Genomic DNA, 19,433 nt, shown 5'->3' on the forward strand with positions numbered 1-19,433 from the left:
TCAGTTGTCCTCATTCTGTTCCTCCCAGCTCCTTGGGCCCTTCACACAGAATCACAGAATGGCCTGGGTTGGAAGGCACCTCAAGGATCATGAATCTCCAACCCCTCCCCACCACAGGCAGGGCCACAATCTCCACATTTAATACTAGAACAGGTTTCACTGTGGCCTTGATGGCACCTGTATAGATTGGAGCATTATCAACTTTGTTTTTCTTCTAGAACTAAAGCATAGCATCATACCTGACACTCTGAAGAAAACAATACTGCCCCACTGAAACTAAGACAAAGAAGAAGATGTAAAAGCAGGAGTGTCCAACCCGTGCATGCCACCCTGGACAGACAGTTAGTAATGCAGCCCTACAGGATCATTAACTTTTCATATTGCTAAAAATCACACAGTACTGTGTTTCATTAGTCAGCTGCAAAACACACAGGCAACAGCAGAATACCAGGGAGGGCACAGTGCATTGCTTGCACCCATCACACACACACACACTCAAACTGAAACCCATTATAAAGAAACAATGACATGTTATAATGTCATCAAAGCAGTGAATTTCATAAAGCCCAAGGCATTGACTCATCTCCAGTTCCAGGACTTCCTTAAAATTATGGATGTCAATTATGGGGCATTGTTGTTTTTTTCCTTACTTTCTGAAATAAGGTGGTTAAGTTGGGCTAAAACGCTAGAAGTTTTTACAATTTGTAAAATAAGATTAAGTCATTTGTGGAGTTAGAAGGAAAACTGGTGTCAGAATATGAAGATGCAAAATGGCTACAGAATAACATTCTGGGTGGAATTGACTGCTCATTTAAATGAATTAAACACACATCTTTTGAGATCAAAATCAACTATCTGCACTGCATTTCAAATCATAACAGCATTCAAAATGAAACAAATTATAGCAAGCTCAAGTTATGGCAAATAATTTTACGCATTTTGATACAATGGCTAAACACAGTCCTGTGAACAGGGGAAAATATGCAGCTGTGCTGTGCATTTTGATCAAGGAAATTGAGAATGGATTTCAAGATTTTTCAAATGTATTTTTTTAATATTTGGGATTTCATTTTCATCCTAAGTGCACCTTCTGTAATTTTCTAATGGAAAGTATAAAGTTGTAATCAGATGCACAACTCAAAGAAACACTTGATCACTCCTCTTTACCAGACTTTCTTAAGATATATCAGAGAAAAGCGTCCCTCACTTCACAATCACACCTTATTCATGTCATCACTTTTTGGCAGCACGTACATTTGTGAGCAACTATTTTCAAGGATGAACAACTGGAAGAGTAAAATTAGAACAATCATCTCTTATGAATACCTTGAGAGTTCATTAAGAATTGCAACCACTGCCATCAAACCAAAAACTGATGCATTAGTTTCACAAAAACAAAGTCCAGCGTCGCACCAGTTTTATGTTTTTGTTGCCTTCCTTTGAATTATCTGTTTTGTATATAAATATAAAATATAAAATAAAAATTATTTTAATTATAAAAACCTTGAACATTAACTATCACATTATTTATTTTATATACAGCCCAAGGGAATTTCTTTTTCACTAAGCGTGGACCAGGTGAGCCAAAAGGTTGGACAACCATGATGTAAAGGTTTAACAGGAACTTCAGAACTGACAAAAATCCTGCTCTTCTGGAACAGGTCACAGTATGAAGGTGCAGTAGAGTGGTATAACGCTAAAGAAACGAAGTACAGACATACATCAGGATGAAACCTTGGAGGAAGGCGTTCTCTTGGAAGTCTTTCATAGTCATATCGTCCTTCAGACCACATTTCATCTCTCCGATATGCCACTGATGACAATAAAAAACCAATGAGTCAAAACCAGACTTGTTATCAATAGATGAGAGGATACTAAGCATAGAAACAAAGGTTCTTGGGCTTCTCCCAAGGCAATATATTACGCATAAGCTCTGTACGCTATTTGTTTTTAAATGAGGTCCTTATAAATCTGTCTAGTTACATAAACTAATTAATGAGTAAGTAATTAAGGCAAAAGCACTAGAAATAAAATTTCTGATAACAGTGTTGTTCAAAACTTCTTCAGTACCAACAACCACCAATGTACACTTCCTCTAAGTGATGACAGATGTAGTTTAAAATAATCAGAATTTGTAGTCATGAAAACAACATCTGCATTCTCCATCACAAAATATAAGCTGGAGCACTGATAGTTTACACAGCCTGAAAATGGGTTTAAATAAAGCTGAGATCTGTGGCAAACTCATACTTCAGTTTATAAAGAGTTCTGTTACTCTCTTTAAAAAAAAATAACTGACACTATGTGTAAGAACTGGATATTAGTGCAGTATAATCAGAATAAATCCAAGATTTACAGATACTGTAAACAGTCCTAGTGACATTTGTACACTACTATCAATTGTAGAAATACACAAAATCCTTACAGCAATTTTGTTATGGCTGTTTTTTAAAGAAACTTTTTTTTTTTTTTTAAATGAATTTAACTCATCTTTATTAGATTGAAGAATTCATGCTTTCTTATGTAAAACTTTTATTTTATCATCTTGGCCTTTTGGAAACAGGATAAGGCACAACATAATCAGTTATCAGTTAGTAATCAGTTAACACAAAACTCTGTTCTGAAAACATGAATTAAATGCATTCTTCACATGAAGATTTTGTGTTTTAAACTGTGAGTCAGCAGATCATGGAGATTCCTCTTTCAAAAAAATAGTGACTTCCGAAATCAAAATTAATAAATTAATAACAGGTGAAACTAAACCAATACTTTAAATGATTCTAGTCATGCTGTATTAGACAGCACAAATTCAAGGAGCTGAAACCTTTCTGATGATCATATAGGCAAAAAAGTGTAAAACACACATGGCTGAAAATTGTTACGAAACTGCTAGAATTACATTTCTCAGTGTTTCCTTTCACAATGGGTTCTAGCAATTAAGAATAATCTACAGGAAGAAGAAATAGCAGGATATTTTCAGGAGAGATTAACATTATCTATTTTTCTTTTCTGAAAGTAGATACCTGGAGATAGATTTATGAGGCTATATAAAAATGACAATTATCCGAGTTGTCAAGAATCAACAAGATAAGGGATTTATCAGCTCTAATCAGAGGTAGCACCACGTCAGCTATATATCCTTATGAATAACAGCAACCACCGGCATACTCACTTTTCTGTTAGTCTTAGAGACTTTGCCTCTGAAGACCCATTACCTGGGGGAAAAAAAAAAAAAGCAACTGAAATTAGTGAAAAAATGCATATAATCTCATAAATTAATTTTCTGTAAGTAAACCAAACATTTAAAATCTAAATCCCTTTGCTGCCCATCCCTCTTACTCTGTTTGGGTGAGTACAGGGTAATTCACTACACTCGGTTTAGAAAGAATATGAATGTCAGCTAAATTCAGAATACCAAAAACTTATACATGAAAAAATATTGTAGGTATATTTTCTGAAACAAAAAATAGTAATACTCAGAGCATTGTTTTCCTATTATGAACTTTTTCCAGGTAGCAGTCACTCACACTCATGTACAGGTCCATTACAGATTATAAGATAGCACAGCCCACACTTCCATTTCTGTCATTGTTTTAGAAAAATACTGAAACTTGCAAGAATTATTAGTATTTGGACACCCCCAAAAATAGAGAAAAGGTAGAACATAGTGTGACAAACACCAACGGACTGAAGGAAAAAAATATTCACAATTTTATAGAGAAGAAGAAAGAATGGAAAGGCAAAGAGGGATGAAAAAAAAATCTCGTGAGATTTTCAATTAGGAAGAAAATGGTGACAATTGATAAGACAACCAATTATCAAGTATGTTGTCCAAAACACTGGCAAGAAAAAAGGGGGAAAAGAAACGTTTATATAGAGGACTAAATGGACAGTTTTTAGACGGAACCTATGAAAGTGAGGATGTTACCCAAAATACAAGAATTATATATATATATATATCTATATACACACGCACACACACACATATACTTAAAGGGAGAAAAGCACATTTCTCAGCATTCTGAACACACCTCATCTCTTTCTATAGTAAAAATTTCTTAAACAATGTGACCTAATCAGAATGCAGCTTTAATAATATTGATGACATGCCAAAACATTTCCAATCAATTTGAGAAGATTCCATTAACAAGGTTTCACGGTAGCAAACCTCAAGCTTTCTGTACTACATTACCTGTTCTCTCAGGACAATCTTGTTTCAAAACAAAGATTAGAAATAAATACTTATTTTTGTTTCATACCTTAATTTCCCTGTGACTAACATCATCTTCTATTAGCACATACATCAAAGATAATTGATTTTTCTTCACTATCATGAAATGTAATGACCTGCAATATGAATTTAAACCGCTTTCTCCTTGTTCTTGCTCAAAGGTGACTGTTTTTGCTATAGCAAGTTCTTTAATTTCTCAAAAGCTGCTACACCATTGTACACAGAAGCCGTTGTATGGATGCAGCACAGGCTGCTCTGTGACGGCCTGCTGCCAAGGTTGGCTTGGCTGCACTTGTCACAGAGCTGCATCTTGCTATGCACTGCTGTAGCAGAGCTAACACTAAAAGGTTTTCTTCATCATGAAGATTACACAGGTTACTTAAACGTCAAATTTCTACACAAGTGAGTTTTCTTCATCGATCAACAGTTAATTATTCTTTCCTTCCTAAGGAACATTAACAAGCTAAAAAAAAGCTGACGTTTGTGAAAACATCCCATTACTCTGCAATGTTTTGCACATCATTCTTGTCTGTTTACACTTTCTTGAGACATCGATTTTAATCACTGCTATAAATATTAACTTCACCAGGGTTTGGAATATTTCAGCGTATGATATCAACCTTCTTCAGAATCCATATTGCTCCAAAAACATGCAGCTTTCTACCCCAGATGGCTACATCTTGCCATACCAAGACCATGCTCCAAATCCAGAGGCAAGGCGGCTGTACTGTTCTTGCTGCTACTGGAACACATCTGGCTTTGTACTGTTACTGTGACAACTGTAACAACTGCTAATGTGACAAAAACTCTGACAACTGACAAACATGGACTAATCTTGTCCCTCCTATGCTTTGGAAAGTTCTCAAAAAATAAAAAAAATTTAAAAAATACATGATCCTGTATAAGTAAGACATAAGAAAGATGCTGAAGACTCTGGTCTTCTCATGGCCAATTTCACAACAGCCACCTATTGTTTATTTGAGGATAGATACACTGAAAATGCAACTTTTTCTTGCAGCAGTGAGAATAAGAGAATGGTTTGGGTTGGAAGGAACACTTAAAACCACCTATTTCCGACCCCCCTGCTATAGGCAGGGACACCTCCCACTAGACCAGGTTGCTCAAAGCTCCATCTAGCCTGGCCTTGAGTGCTTCCACAGAGGGGGCATCCACAGCCTCACTGGACAGACAACCTGTTCCAGTGTCTCACCACCCTCACAGTAAAGAGCTTTTTTCTAATACCTAGTCTAAATCTACCCTCTTCCAGTTTAAAGCTGCTTCCCCTCCTCCTGACGCTACCTGCCCTTATAAAAAGTCCATCCCCAGCTCTCTTGTAGCTCCCCTTCAGGTACTGGAAGGCTGCTATAAGGTCTCCCTGGAGCCTTCTCTTCTCCACTCTGAAGAGCCCCAACTCCTTAGCCTTTCCTCGTAGGAGAGGTGCTTCAACCCTCTGATCATCTTGACAGCCCTCCTCTGGACCTGCTCCAACAACTCCATGAATGCAGATTTGATAATTCTTCACATATACTCTGGCATTCCTAGTTAGACAAGAAGCAAAATGGATAAACTGGAGTTTGGGACAGGCTGAGAACACTGAGCAGACACAGTTCTCCATTATAACTCGAAGCATCAGAACTATGAGAGAAAAGTATTGATAAAAAAAAAAAAAAAAAAACTAGAACAGAAATGCAGAGAGAATCCATCTCTTCCTAATAGGAATGGAGAGAATGCTTTGGGAGCTAATATTAACATTAATCTTTACATCTTTCTGTGAACAACCACAGTTACCAACATCCCATCCTTCCTCACTATCAACGCCATGAAAAGAGTATCCTGCCAAGCTTTGTATCCCTCCCACAGATTCTTTGCTCCCTTGAAGTTCCAAATACCTAGATTGAAGAACTAATCACAACACTTTACATCACAACTCCACCTAGGGCAAAGAGCCTACCCAGATGCTATCAGAGAGCAGACTTCAAGTGCTGAAACATGTAGGTATTTATTTCCATGGAAACTACAACAAATACGAAGAGCACAATAACACTATTTGTTAGAGGAAATTCGCAGCTACAAAACACTATTTTTGAATGTAGTCACCACAATTAGCTGTTCATTTTTGCCAGCAATGAACAAAAGCCTGCATGCTGCATTCATAAAAACAGGTACCAGTGGAAGTGACCCACTGCTGCTGTCATGACTGCTGAAATGCAGCACCTCAGTGTGCTAATGTGCACTGGTTGGTCTTCAGAAATATTCAGCAAGCACTGATGAGTGGCAATGGGCACAATTCTTTTCTACATGGAGGAATTCAACGACACACCTTTGCTTTGTATGATATTCCATGTCCGATGCCATTGTGTCAGACTGCCCCTCTGCTGCCATCATTTGCACAGCAACAAAACGTAACAGAATATTGGTGGGAAGGCTCAGCCTCTACTGCTGTACCACCAACATCTGCCTCTGATGTTGTGGACCTACATAATAAAAACAGAGGCACTACTTTTGGAGCAGCCCTCGTGCAAAATCTCTGAGTTTCAGGACATCTCTGTTAAGCCGAGCATCAAGATGTATTTTAGGACATCCAAGAAAATCGGACAGGTGACGTGGTTCTCAGGCTGCCCCGCAGAAGCAGCCAGGTACTGCCCCAGCACCACGAGGAGCCGCGCTGAAGGCATCTCAATGGCTTCGCATGCCTCCGAGAGCTAACTCGTGTAACTACACAGAACTAAGACTCTTCCTGCCAGAACAAAACTGAGAACGAAACTATCTTGTCACCGGCGGGCTTACAGAATGAAAATAAAGTTTAAGAAGTGAGGTTCGTACCTCCAGCTTCCCAGACTCAAGCATCAGCAGCAGCCGTCCTCCCCTTCCCCTCTCCGTCTCTCCATCCCCGCGCTCCCCACGGCAGGGCCGGACATACCCGGGACCCCGGCGCCGCTCCGCGCAGCCTCCGCCCCCCAACACGGCGTGCGGGAGGTGCCGCCCGCCCGCGTTGCGCCGCGGCCCCACCGACCAGGGGAGCGCCGCGCGTAAGGCCCAGCTCCACCTCCGCCCTCGGAACCCCGCGCTCGGAAACGCGCTCACCTCCGCCGCGTCCCACTCCGCAGCCCCGCTCTCGCTGCTTCCGGCGCCGCTCGGGCGTTAACGGAAGCGCCCGGCTCGCTCGCAACGCTCGGCGCGAGTCGTTGCGCGTCAGCGGAAGAGCGGGCCGGGCCGAGCCGAGCCGGGCGGTGCGGGCCGCTGTGTCGCAGCATGGGCGCCAGCGCGCGTTGAGCGCCGCTGTGCCGGGTAGGGCCGCAGCGGGGCCGGTGGGAGGCGGCTGGGCACCGCGCTGGGTACCGTGCTGGGCGCACTGAGTGCGGCGGGTGGGGCGGCGAGGGCGGCGCGCTGAGCAGGGTTCGGTCGGCGGCTGGGGCGTGAGGGCGAAGGCTGCGCTGTGCGCTGTGGAAGTTCCTTGACGGGCTGCTGCTCTCGACCTCGGTGTCGGTTTGGCCATCGTATCCAGGGCGGCACCAAAGTGGGTGCCAGCAGGGCGAGGGAGCTGTTTGTTTCCCTTTGCTCTAATGCCTGGTCTAGTATTAAATGTGGAGGTTGGTGGCCCTGCGTGTGGAAGGGGGAGTGGAGATTCATGATCCTTGAGGTTCCTTCCAACCCCGGCCATTCTGTGTGATTTTGTGCTCTGCCCACATGAAGCCCCAGCTGGAGTACCACATCCAGGCCTGCACCTCCAGCACAAGAAAAATGTGGGTCCTGAGGAAGGCAGTCAGGGGGCTGGAGCAGCTCTCCTGTGAAGGGAAGGTTGAGGGAGCTGGGCTTGTTCAGCCTGGAGATAGCATGTAAGCAGGAGGGAAATTGGCTTTTTACATGGGCAGACATTGATAGGACTAGGGGAAGAGTTTTAAACTAAACGAGAGGAGATTTAGATTAGGTGTCAGGGGAAATTTGTCCCTGAAAAGTGGTGAGGCACTGGTATGTGCTGCCCAGATAGGCTGTGGGTATCCCCGCTCTTGAGCTCTGGGCAGCCTGAGCTGCTGGGTGGTAACTGCCCATGGCACAGGAATGAGGCAGTCTTGATGGTCCCTTCCAACCCAAGCCATTCTAGAGTTCTTTGATTTGGATATAAGTTGGAGGAATTTACTGCTGTAACTGATGGCTGGTTGATTTGGCACTAAGCTCTGTTAATGCAATTGGACTAGAAATAAAACATGGCATTTAAAGTGTCGAGATAGAAGTTTGGCCTGAGTGAGCATGTCTGGACTGAGTGGTTTATCCTCAAATATTTATATATCTTTAGTTCATTAAGTCACAGTTCTGACCTTACTGTTGTGTATTTAAAACAAGTAAAAAATTTATGCGTAAGTTGCAGTTTTGTTGGTAAGGTATGAAAATATTGGTAATTTCAGATCTCGATGCTTCAGAGCCGTCTGAACTGTTTTGGTGATGTCCTTCTACTCTGTCCTGGGACAGTGTAGGAAAACCAATTACTGAAATGAATCATTATCTTTTCTTCTGATGTTCTCAATGTGAGTGACAGACGTGGCGTTGAGTATCTTGGATTCAAGCGAAGCGTGCTTCTGAAATCAGTGTATTTTGCAGGAGACTGCATCACTACTGACAGATGGTTCTCATCAAGGCTTTGTGTTGTTGGAAAAGACCGGAAAGGTTGAATTCAAGAAGTCATGCTAGTGACAGATATCTCCATCCCAAAAGTTAGTGTGTGAAAATAATAAATGAAGAAAGCATTAATATTGCAGAGAGGCTGTTACGTTAATGGGAGTTCTACTCAACCCCATGGAGATAATGTACTGGCTTCCAGCAGATGCTTTAATGTTACGTATCTGAGTAGCACCTTGCAGACTGGGGAAGTCACATAAAAGCATTCATTATAAAAACAGAAATGTTTCCATTTCTGCAGCAGGGTATAGAAGCCAGATTATATGTGACTCCCAGGTGAGTCCTATGGCAACTAGAAAGCTCAGATGCTTGTTTTTGGTTTTTTTTTTTAATGTTAGCCTGTGAAGTGAAATCCTGTAGAGTAGACAGACTGATAATGAAGGAGAAAGAAAATACATTGAACTTATATTGGACTGTGTGGTGTTAGAGAGTTCCTGAAGAAAAAGGACTCTGAGCCTTGTAATGGAAGAGTTTATAATCCGGGGAATTTAGCTTCAAACAAAAAATGGCTATTTTTTACATTTACCTTTTCCTCGTACTGGAAAACATCATGTATGTAAATTTGAAACTGCTATAACATGATTGATGGTTAGTAGAAAAACAAAACAAAAATCCACTCTTCATGTCCCAACAGTGGCTTTTGAGGTAATTCTTGTTTGATTGTTTTAAAAAAGGTAGATCTTTTTGTTAAGGTTTATAGGGGCGGGAAGAACTGTGGTAGCAGTTGGATCTCAAATTGCATTTATACCATTGTATTCACAATAGATAACAAGAAATGTGCATTTTTAATATACTTAAGTTTTTGGAACGATTGATTTTTGTAAACTCATTATTATAAACCATCCCGTGGTCCTTAGTATTTAGAACAGGATGCTGTCCTGCAGATCCTGAAGTTGTAGATTTGAAACTTTGCCAATTGGAAAATGGGAATGGCACTGTAGCCTTACAGCTGCTTCTTGTGTGTTGAAGGTAAAACGACTGAAATACCAGCACCATAGCCCTGAACAATACTGTTATGTAGGCAGTCAGAACTACAACACTGATTCACTTAAATTTTTCTGGGAAACTGGAAATAAAGCTAAGCCTTAGCTGGCTAGCAGGCTGCAACTTTTTCAGTTTGCACCTGGAATAAGTACTGTACAGCTAAAAACTGCAACTTTCAAGCTTGTGTTGATAGTAATTTTGTACTGGCTGAGCAATTAGGCTTGTAGTAATCTTCATCATGAGGGAGTGCTTACCATGTCCTTTGCATTGAGCTGCCTGTCTGGATAACTGCACTCAGGCCATCTATTTGCGTGGTGTGGTGGCAGTCTGGTTAGGCTTGTCAAGGATACTAATGCCAAGCAGCAAGGAATTTGGGATAATAAATCAAGGCTGCATAACACCAGATGCAATGCGTGGCCTTTCTTGCAAATTTATTCTGTTTTTGTTTGCTTAACCTTTATGTTGCCATTTCCACTGGTGCCAAAAAAAACAGTCTCTGAATGTGGAAAAACTCAAAACTGAATCACTTAGAAACCCATGCTTAAATGAGTTGTGATACATGGAGCTTGTCAGAAAAGAGAAACAAAACAGTTAGATAACAGGTTTCTGCTAGGAGTGTTGTATCTTGGATTGCTGAAGGTTGAAATGCTAGAAAATAACCAAAGATGGATTAGAGTCTGACATTAGTTACTTTGTTGGCAACTGACACTTTCATTTAATCAAACTCCCTATGCAGAAAGTCCTTTAACATGCAGTATGTGTTCCGTGATGGATATTGATTTATTCGGTTTCTTTCATTCTTTCATCAGCTTTCATCTGCATTTTAAAATGAATTGGTCTTACAGAAATGGCTTGATCTCAGTATGGCAGGCAGCTAGGAATCAGAGCTACCAAGAAAAGGCAGTAAGGCTGCAGGAAACAGGATGAGTGGTATTAATAGGGCTGTGTAAGGAATTTTTTTTGCTATGTTCTTTGGTGTCTTTTATTCTGATCTTGCATTTTACTCATTTGGACCAAATCCTATCTGCTGATTGGATCTGAAGCAAGAAGAGCTTTTCACAGACTTTGGTGCCACTTAAAATTTTGGGGAAAGTCCTAACATGAGGAAAACCCCAGTCTGCCGTTTTTTAAAGTTAATTCAGTCATTTATTACTTTGTGTAAGGTAACCTGTATGTAGTTACAAGATAGGATGAGGTGATAGAGTCATAGAATGGCTTGGATTGGAATGGAATAGCTTGAAAGAAACCATCCAGTTCCAACCCTGTGCCTAGGGTGGAGCTGCCACCCACAACTATATCAGATTGCCAGGGCCTCATGCAGCCTGGTGTTGAACACCTCCATGGATGGGGCATCATCAGCTTCTCTGGGCAGATGTGCCAGTGCCTCACTGCCCTCCGAGTAAAGAATTGCTTCCTTGTCCTATCACTGCCTGTGTAACAAGTCAATCTCCCTCCTGTTTATAAGCACCTCTCAAATAGTGTAAGGTCTCAGTGGAATCCCTCTGGAGCCTCCTCTTCTTCAAGCAGAACATGCCCAGCTCCCTCAGCCTTTCTTCAAAGGAGAGCTGCTCCAGCCCTCTGATCATCTTCCTGACCCTCCTCTGGAGCCGCTGCAATAGCTCTGCATCCTTGTGCTGGGAACCCCAGCCTGGGCACAGTACTCCAGATGGGGCCTCACATGGGCAGAGCAGAGAAAGACAATCGCATCCTCACCTCACTGGCCATGCAGCATGTTGAAAATCTTCTCATTAAACTAATATAAAATGGCCTCATTATTTCTAGGCATTGTACTGGTACTCAGCATCCATAACTTAAAAGAGGTTAGGATAGAAAATGTCTGTGGGATTTTCATGGTTCCTGCTGGTATAAAACTGCTCAATCAAGAGGAGGAGCATCTCAGGAAGATGCTGTTCATAACCTGCTCTGGAAATCTACAATTCCAGAGCACGATAATGAATTCAGGAGGGAATGTGTGCTGTTGTGACAGCTGAGATACGCTTTTTAAAGCCAATGCAGTTTATTTTCTTTCTTCCCAATAGTTAGGACTCTGCTTTAGGAAAGCTTTTCCTTTTTTCCTTAACCAAATGTAGTTTAGTCTACGTTGAATCCAGCTGAGCTGGAACTAGTGAAAAGAGATCATGATGGTACTTGAATGAAGGTTATTAATTTCACATATTGGCCAGAATGTTTAATAAATGGAGATAGAGCCTTAGTACACTAACTTGCCAGTTACTGGTTGACTGGGACAGGAAAAAATATGCTTTAGAGCAGAGGGATGGGGAAGAATACAAGGGCAAAAATGGATTTCATGTAAAAATGATGAAAGGGAAATGAAAGCTGTGCTTTCTTGCATTTTTATCACAGCCAGTTGTGTTTGAAGAACAGTTTGGAAAAAAAGTGGAAAGTCTTACAACTGTTTTGTTGAGCTTTTTCAATTGCTTGCATTTTGAATACAGTTTAATTCATTTCTCTTTCTTCTCTCATCAGGAAAATGAGTGGAGGGTTGGCACCAAGCAAAAGCACAGTCTATGTGTCCAATCTACCCTTTGCTTTGACAAACAATGATCTATATAGGGTAAGTTTTCAAAAGCCATATTGGTTAGACTGAGGTTAGTGACAACAATTTTGAGTATAAATACAATATTGATATGGATCTTTTCTAAAAGTTTATCTCAGTACGTTTATTGATAATTAAATGTAATTGTCTGTAGTTAAATCTTTTTATTTTGTTCTGTATTTCAGATTTTTTCCAAGTATGGAAAAGTTGTCAAGTAAGTGATCTGATTATAACCTGTTACTTTTGGAGTTCTCATCAAATATTTTAAAATATTTGATGTCTTTGCTTGACTTGAACATATTGTGCTCTTTATGATTTAAGTATTAAATGTCTAACTGTATTGAAGTCCTATTCATGTTTAATGAAGTGTAAATTTAATAACTGGAAGTTCTTGCACATATACTGTAAGAGTAGATGCGCTGGAGACAAGTACTGTTGGTAACCACTTCTCAAGAGCAAGTAGAATGTTGATATATAGAAGCAATGGTTTCTCTAAAGTAGCTGAAGCAATATCTTCTGGTAAGTGCTGCCAGGTTGAGAACTGTAGCAGTGGAAGCTTCTACATGTGTGAGCTCGATGTCACAGTTATTACAACCAGTTCCCACAACTGCAGTGTACAGTTCCTTTATGGTTCTAGGTTGATTTGTTATAGTCACTGTTTAAGAGTAGGCGTAAGGCTGCATGATAACAGCTCTTTATATGTGCCACATTCACGAATAAGATTTGGGAATATCTGTCTCCATGTTGAAATAATAGAAATAAATGCTGAGATAAGAAACTTGCTGGGTTTGTATGCTGTTTTTAACTGATCAGAATAACAAAACTAGATTTGAGTTTTCAGCTCTGTATGAGCAAATATCTGGTCTAACATTCACACACAGAATCACACAGAATCACAGAATGGCCAGGGTTGGAAGGGACCTCAAGGATCATGAAGCTCCAACCCCCCTGTCACACATGCAGGGCCAACAACCTCCCCATTTAATACCAGACCAGGCTGCCCAGGGCCCCATCCAACCTGGCCTTGAGCTTCTCCAGGGACGGGGCATCCACAACCTCTCTGGGCAGCCTGTTCCAGCACCTCACCACTCTCTCTGTAAAGAACTTGCCCCTGACATCCAACCTAAATCTTCCCTCCTTGAACTTAAAACCATTTCCCCTTGTCCTGCAGTTATCTACTCTTTCAAAGAGTTGATTTCCCTCCTCTTTGTAGGCTCCCTTTAGGTATTGAAATGCTGCAATGAGTCACCCTACAGCTGAACAAGCCCAGCTCCCTCAGTCTGCCTTCATAACATTCATTGGCTGCTGTAATCATTTCTCTCATATAGAGCTATTCAAAGTTTCTGAAGTCTCAGCAGTGCGTTTCAGTGGACAAAATAGCAGGAAATGCTTATCAGGCTGTTGGACAAACATACAGGAGAGGAAAGCCCTTATGTAGAGTTCTGGCAGACATGTGGTGACCAGTGCAACTGGGCAGCTTCAGTGTTTCTTTCCAGGTTCATGGTACTTGACCTGTTTTAGTTGATTGCTGAACAACTGACTTAGAAAAACCTGTTGTAGTAACATTGGTGCTTAATAACTATTGATGAATCTATTCTTCATAAATTTGTCACTTCTGACCTCCCTGCTATTCTTTGGTAAGGAATTCCACAATGTAAAGTATGTATGTGGGTTGTATGTGCTGGGAGAGGGGTCTTCTATTACTTTGGCTTTTGAACTTGTTTGGGTACTTAACTGCATGAAGTAATGACTGTATGATACAATGCTTATTTTAAAGGTGCAATAGCAGCCTGCTTTCCCTTTTCTGTTAATAGTTTCTCGTGGTTTTGCCTAACATATGCCACAGAAATGGTGTTTTCAGATGCCTGAACTGAAGAAATCCTGTTCTGCATTATTTGGGAAACCAAGTAACTTAGAACTCACAGCTCTATTTGTATGGTTTCTGTTTGCCTCACCTGTATATTACTTCACAAAAAAAGAATCACTTCCTAACATCTAATTTTTCCTGATGTTTTGCCTGTTTACTGTCAGAAATGAAACTAACTGCAGACTCACAGAATAGCGTGTGTGAAATACTATCGTGGAACAACTTTTCGTTTAGCAAAACTCGCTACCTAACTCTTTGCCCATTTGCAAGCTGACCTGACTCTCAACAGTGCAGATAGAATGGGATTTTACTGGCTTTTCAGCTTCACAATGAAAAGTGATCCTTGTTAGTCTTAGTTTCTTGTTTGCAATTCATTATTAGTTCCCAAGAAAAGTCTTTGCAAAAGTTAGTTTGTTTTCTGGAAAGTCTTTGTTCAGGGACGTCGAACACTGCATTTCACAGAAAGTTTTATAGTTCCAATTGAATCAGTTCTAACTTAATTAAAGAAGCTTTAGTTGGCTTTTTTTGAGGTGTGACTTGGCTCAGCAAAATCACACTGACTTCTCTTTCTTACTGCACTTTTCACCTCACTGTATGCTGATGATTATGAGTTCAGCTCAGTTTTTTCAGAAATCGGACCTCCTAGGGTTCCAAGAAGCTGCTGACTTGGTAAAGGTTTGTCATGCATTGTATTATTAATTGGTGCATTAACATCCCAATCAGAAGTCTGACAGTCATTTTGGGGTTCCACTGGAACTCTTGGGAGAATATCTTGTCAAAAGAACAGACAGAATTGGTCTAAACTCAGTTTTATTGACTCTTCAACACATTGTTGAGTGCATCCTTGTCAAAGAGGCTTTGATAGAAAACCTGTTCTATGCTCTATCTGTCTGTACCTGCATTTGGGGGAAAACTGAGTATTTTTTCTGAGCTTTTGTCTTACAGTTTTTACTATGTAGATAATCTGTTACACTTTTTTCTAGTAGGCTTTCTGTTTTTGAACTGTTGAGAGGTCATTGGTTGGTTAGTTTGGTTGGATTTAGATTATTCGTTGGTGCTACCACCTCTTCTGATTTTATACTGCCTTATGGCTGAACCTTGTTCTACCTGCTAAGTGAGACACAGGCAGGAGTTTATTCTTTTAGCTTTGAACATGTATTTTTACATACATGCAGACTGCTATCCTGTTTCCCATTCATATTTGTCTAAAAACAATTGACATAAGAGCAAAAGAATCGAGGTTGGGTGGTTTTCATTCTTTGCGTTTGCTGGGTAAAAGTCTTAAATTTGCTACCATCTCTGTTGTTTCCAATGTCAGACCCAAGATTTGGCTTTGTGTCATGTAAATTAACACATGTATCCATAACCTGCCTGGATCCCAGTTGCAGAAACTTGTAGAAAAATATTGCAAAACACTTACTATTTTCCATTGTGCACCTCTTTGGCTGGTTAAAATATATATATATAATCTATATATCATATATAGATTGAGATATAAAATATATAGAGATATTATATATTTATTAATTTTGGCAGCAAAAATATATACTCTGTTTGGATGCAATTCAATACACTGCTTTTTCAGCAATGATAGCAATGGGCAAGATTACTCCTGAATTTTAATTTCACCTCCAGTATGTATAATTCCCTCCAGTTGCACAGTCTGCAAGTCTAAAGTGTACGTTCTTCATTCTGAAGCCATTCAGGAGAGTAAGGCATGGCAGTGGACTAGAATGATGTGGAGAGACTCCTCAGACTATTTTCGAATCATCTCCAGTGTACCTGCAAGCACAAAGTGTGGTTGGCTGTCCCTCTGAATTTAATCTTTCTATCATTAAGTATGCTTTTTTTCCTTTTTGCTGCCTGGCTAAGCTAAGATCCTGTTGAGATCTTTCTGGAAGAACTGTCTCTAAAACAATTCTAGCATATCAATGATGTGACTGTATGTTTTCAGAGTTACTATTATGAAAGACAAAGACACCAGGAAGAGCAAAGGAGTTGCCTTTATTTTGTTTTTGGATAAAGAATCTGCACAAAACTGTTCTCGGGCACTCAATAACAAACAGGTAAGTTATGGGAAGTTGCTATGGTGGAAGGGTAGGGTTTGCACTTTCAAAAATTTACTTTTTTCTCCTATTTGCTGTAGCTGTTTGGCAGAGTAATAAAAGCAAGTATTGCCATTGACAATGGAAGAGCAGCAGAATTCATTCGCAGGCGGAACTACTTTGATAAGTCAAAATGTTATGAATGCGGGGTGAGTAAAACCAAAAGTAAAGCAACGTATTCCATATTTTGACTTTCAGCTTATTTCTTCAGTTTCACCATTAATAATACTGTGGTATTATTAAATATAATATTAACATATATTAAAACATGTATTAAAATATGTTTGCTGTTGTTGTTGTTGTCAGTTTGCATAGCAGTTCTACCATTGTCCAGAATGACAAAACCTTTTGGGGGATTTTTGAGGGATGGGAGAAAAATGTTCTTATAACAACTGCTTAACGTGCTGATGAGCAAGACAAAGCATCCTTATTATAATGTTATATGAGAAGGAACAGCTCCTAATCTTTGCTTCAAAATATTCCCATTTTTGAGACCAAAAATGTCGACTCAGTCATATTTCTTAAACTGTTAACACTGAAGTTTGTATCTCATCATGAGTATAAACCATGCTGTCCTGTATTCTGATGTTGCAGCAGCAGCCAAAGTTAATCTGGCTCGCACATAGTTGTTCTGAATTTGCAATTAAACATGCATATCACTGCCCATCTCTTTGTTTCCATGGCAAGCTTATAAAGAGTTTGTCTTCTGTGTGCTAATTCAGCATTCCATTTATCTTATTAATTGCTTCAATTTTTTTTCCCCTGTGAACTGTCTTCCATTAACTTCCCTCATTATGTGTTTCAACATGTAGTGGTTGGTAATGATTTTTGTTAATTAATATTTCTTTTCCTACAAGGAAGCAGGACACTTAAGTTATGCTTGTCCTAAAAATATGCTGGGAGAGCGGGAGCCACCAAAGAAAAAAGAAAAGAAGAAGAGAAAGAAAGTTGTTGAACCAGAAGAAATGTATGTACATTTATTTACGTGTTACTACTTTGTTGAAGCAGCTTTTGCATATGAAACCTTTAAAGATCTCTGCATTTTTCTCTCTCTGCACAATGAAGTGAGGAAGAAGAAGAAAGTGAAGAGGAAGGAGAAGATCCTGCTCTTGACAGCCTCAGCCAGGCTATAGCTGTTCAGGTACAAAATTGACGTGTCGCATATTTATTTCTAAATGGAACTCTGCCTCCTTCTTTTAGCTATATTAGATACATGCATTGCTTTATCTAATAGAGCTTTCCTCTCAAAACGTATTTATAGCGTTTTTTGTTACATAGGTAGTAATACAGCTGTCAGACTCTCTGTCTTTAATATTTCCTTACAGGCTTCACTACACAGTGCAAGCCTGAAGTGGTGTTCAGATGTCATGACTTTCCAGTCCCCTGCTGTCTCCTGTGCACCCCCACTGCCCAAAAAAAGTCCTCAGACTTTTTTTTTAAGATAACTTTGTCCCAGAGATGACTTTACTGATGTGCAACAGATTTACAGGACATAGTTTGAAAAAAGTTGTGCAGATATGCACAATTATACCCCCACTTGCATCCCAAAAAATCCTCCGTGGTTAGAAATAAAACCAGTAAGCGTAAAGAAACCAGACAATATTTCATTTCTCTCAATCCAAAGAATTTAGCCAGGGTAGCATGTTTTCTAATAAAAATAGGAAACATCTATTTTAACCTTTAGCTGAATTACTTTCGTATCCCTGAAGAATTGAATTCCCTGAATGAATGACTAGAAAAGGCAACAGATAGACTTGTTAGTGGAACAAATCTGACTCAACAGCAGGCTCAAATGCAGTGTGCATGCCTGGCTTCAAATCTCAGTTGCTCTGTAGCTCTGGAAGTTCACTGTACTCATCTAGGTCCTCTCTTGGAAAACAGAGAGTACCCCATCTGCATTGGTGCAGAGCACTCCTACTGTTTGAATGTGATAACTACTTTTAGAAGTGTTTTCTGGAATGCATGCATAACACAATTTATCTGGAAATTGAGATCAATCCTCTAAATTCTTTACCTTGCTAAATAACGCATTGCCTTTTGATAATTAACATTATTATTTGTAATGCATCTTAATTTTTTCTTAGTACTAGCTAACACTGCTTCTTCCATTATAGCAAGCCAAAATTGAGGAAGAGCAACAAAGGTGGACACAGACTGCAGGGGAATCTTCAATTTCAGATGACTCAAAACGTCCACGGATTAAGAAAAGTGCTTATTTCAGTGATGAAGAAGAACTTAGTGATTGAAGTAATAGTGTTTTATATGTGTATATATAATATATACGGTGTACATTTTGTAAAGTGGTACAAGTTGTCTGTAATACAGGTTTTCCTTGGTGTTGAAGACACAGAAAATCATGTTTCAGTTCTACCCTTCCACTTGAAGGTCTTAGTTTTTGATCTGTCTGTCTCTCTTCTCCCTCCATGTCTCCTCCACAACCCCCTCTTTTGCCTTAAAGGCAGCTTTTTACAAAAGTAGAGTGTTTCTATACTTGAATCCAGATAAATACCTGTGAGAATACTTCTTGCAGGTAGTATCTCAACCTGAACCATGGGAGTAAAATCGTTCATTAAAGGAGTTTTCCTAAGAGGACTTCCTCTTAGGATCGCTGTTAACACCTCAGATTCTTTATTAGCCTGTTTATTGTCTGTTTGGAAGCAGTGCTTTAGTAGTACTTCAGTGTTGTGTGATTGTTGCACAGCTTCTCTGCACGGGGCTGTATTTCAGCTTTAACCATTGTATTGTCTTCTAACACTTCATACAGTAGTACAATAAATTACTCTTATATAAACTCGGTCTGTGAAATCATTTTAGAGTATAACTGTCTGTTCTCCAAAAGGACACTGAGATGCTGTTCTCCTGTTTTGTGTACTATCTGAGTCATTTGTTGTACATCTTTAAGCATTATATAGTCATATGCAATATAGGCATTGTATGAGATGCAAGTTAAGTGACGTGGTGATCTGGTCGCTCTTAAAATCAAGACTCCATATATTTAAAAAAGAGCTATTAGCC

The 19,433-nt window shown here is 39.8% G+C and overlaps 2 protein-coding genes across 5 annotated transcripts in view; one reads left to right on the forward strand and one right to left on the reverse strand.

Moving 5' to 3' along the window:
- PPHLN1 (periphilin 1) overlaps positions 1-7,402 on the reverse strand; it is a 70,575-nt gene extending 63,173 nt beyond the window's left edge. For 3 of the 4 annotated variants that reach the window (XM_052668989.1, XM_052668988.1, XM_052668987.1), the window contains exons 1-3: positions 7,316-7,402; positions 3,173-3,215; positions 1,722-1,813 (exon numbers count right to left, since the gene is read on the reverse strand). In XM_052668989.1, coding sequence (XP_052524949.1) covers positions 1,722-1,813; position 3,173 — 93 coding nt within the window. In that variant the 5' untranslated portion in view covers positions 3,174-3,215; positions 7,316-7,402. The remainder of the gene's footprint in view (positions 1-1,721; positions 1,814-3,172; positions 3,216-7,315) is intronic. The other variant, XM_052668990.1, reaches the window with a different exon arrangement.
- On the forward strand, positions 7,379-19,209 carry ZCRB1 (zinc finger CCHC-type and RNA binding motif containing 1). The gene is made up of 8 exons (XM_052668991.1): positions 7,379-7,519; positions 12,377-12,464; positions 12,632-12,660; positions 16,268-16,379; positions 16,460-16,567; positions 17,276-17,385; positions 17,484-17,559; positions 18,533-19,209. Exons 2-8 carry the CDS (start codon positions 12,381-12,383, stop codon positions 18,662-18,664), a joined length of 651 nt encoding a protein of 216 aa, XP_052524951.1. The 5' UTR covers positions 7,379-7,519; positions 12,377-12,380; the 3' UTR covers positions 18,665-19,209.
- The last annotated feature ends 224 nt before the right edge of the window (positions 19,210-19,433 follow it).

Source organism: Tympanuchus pallidicinctus, unplaced genomic scaffold (genome assembly GCF_026119805.1).
Source record: "Tympanuchus pallidicinctus isolate F22 unplaced genomic scaffold, pur_lepc_1.0 scaffold8, whole genome shotgun sequence".
Taxonomy (NCBI): domain Eukaryota; kingdom Metazoa; phylum Chordata; class Aves; order Galliformes; family Phasianidae; genus Tympanuchus; species Tympanuchus pallidicinctus.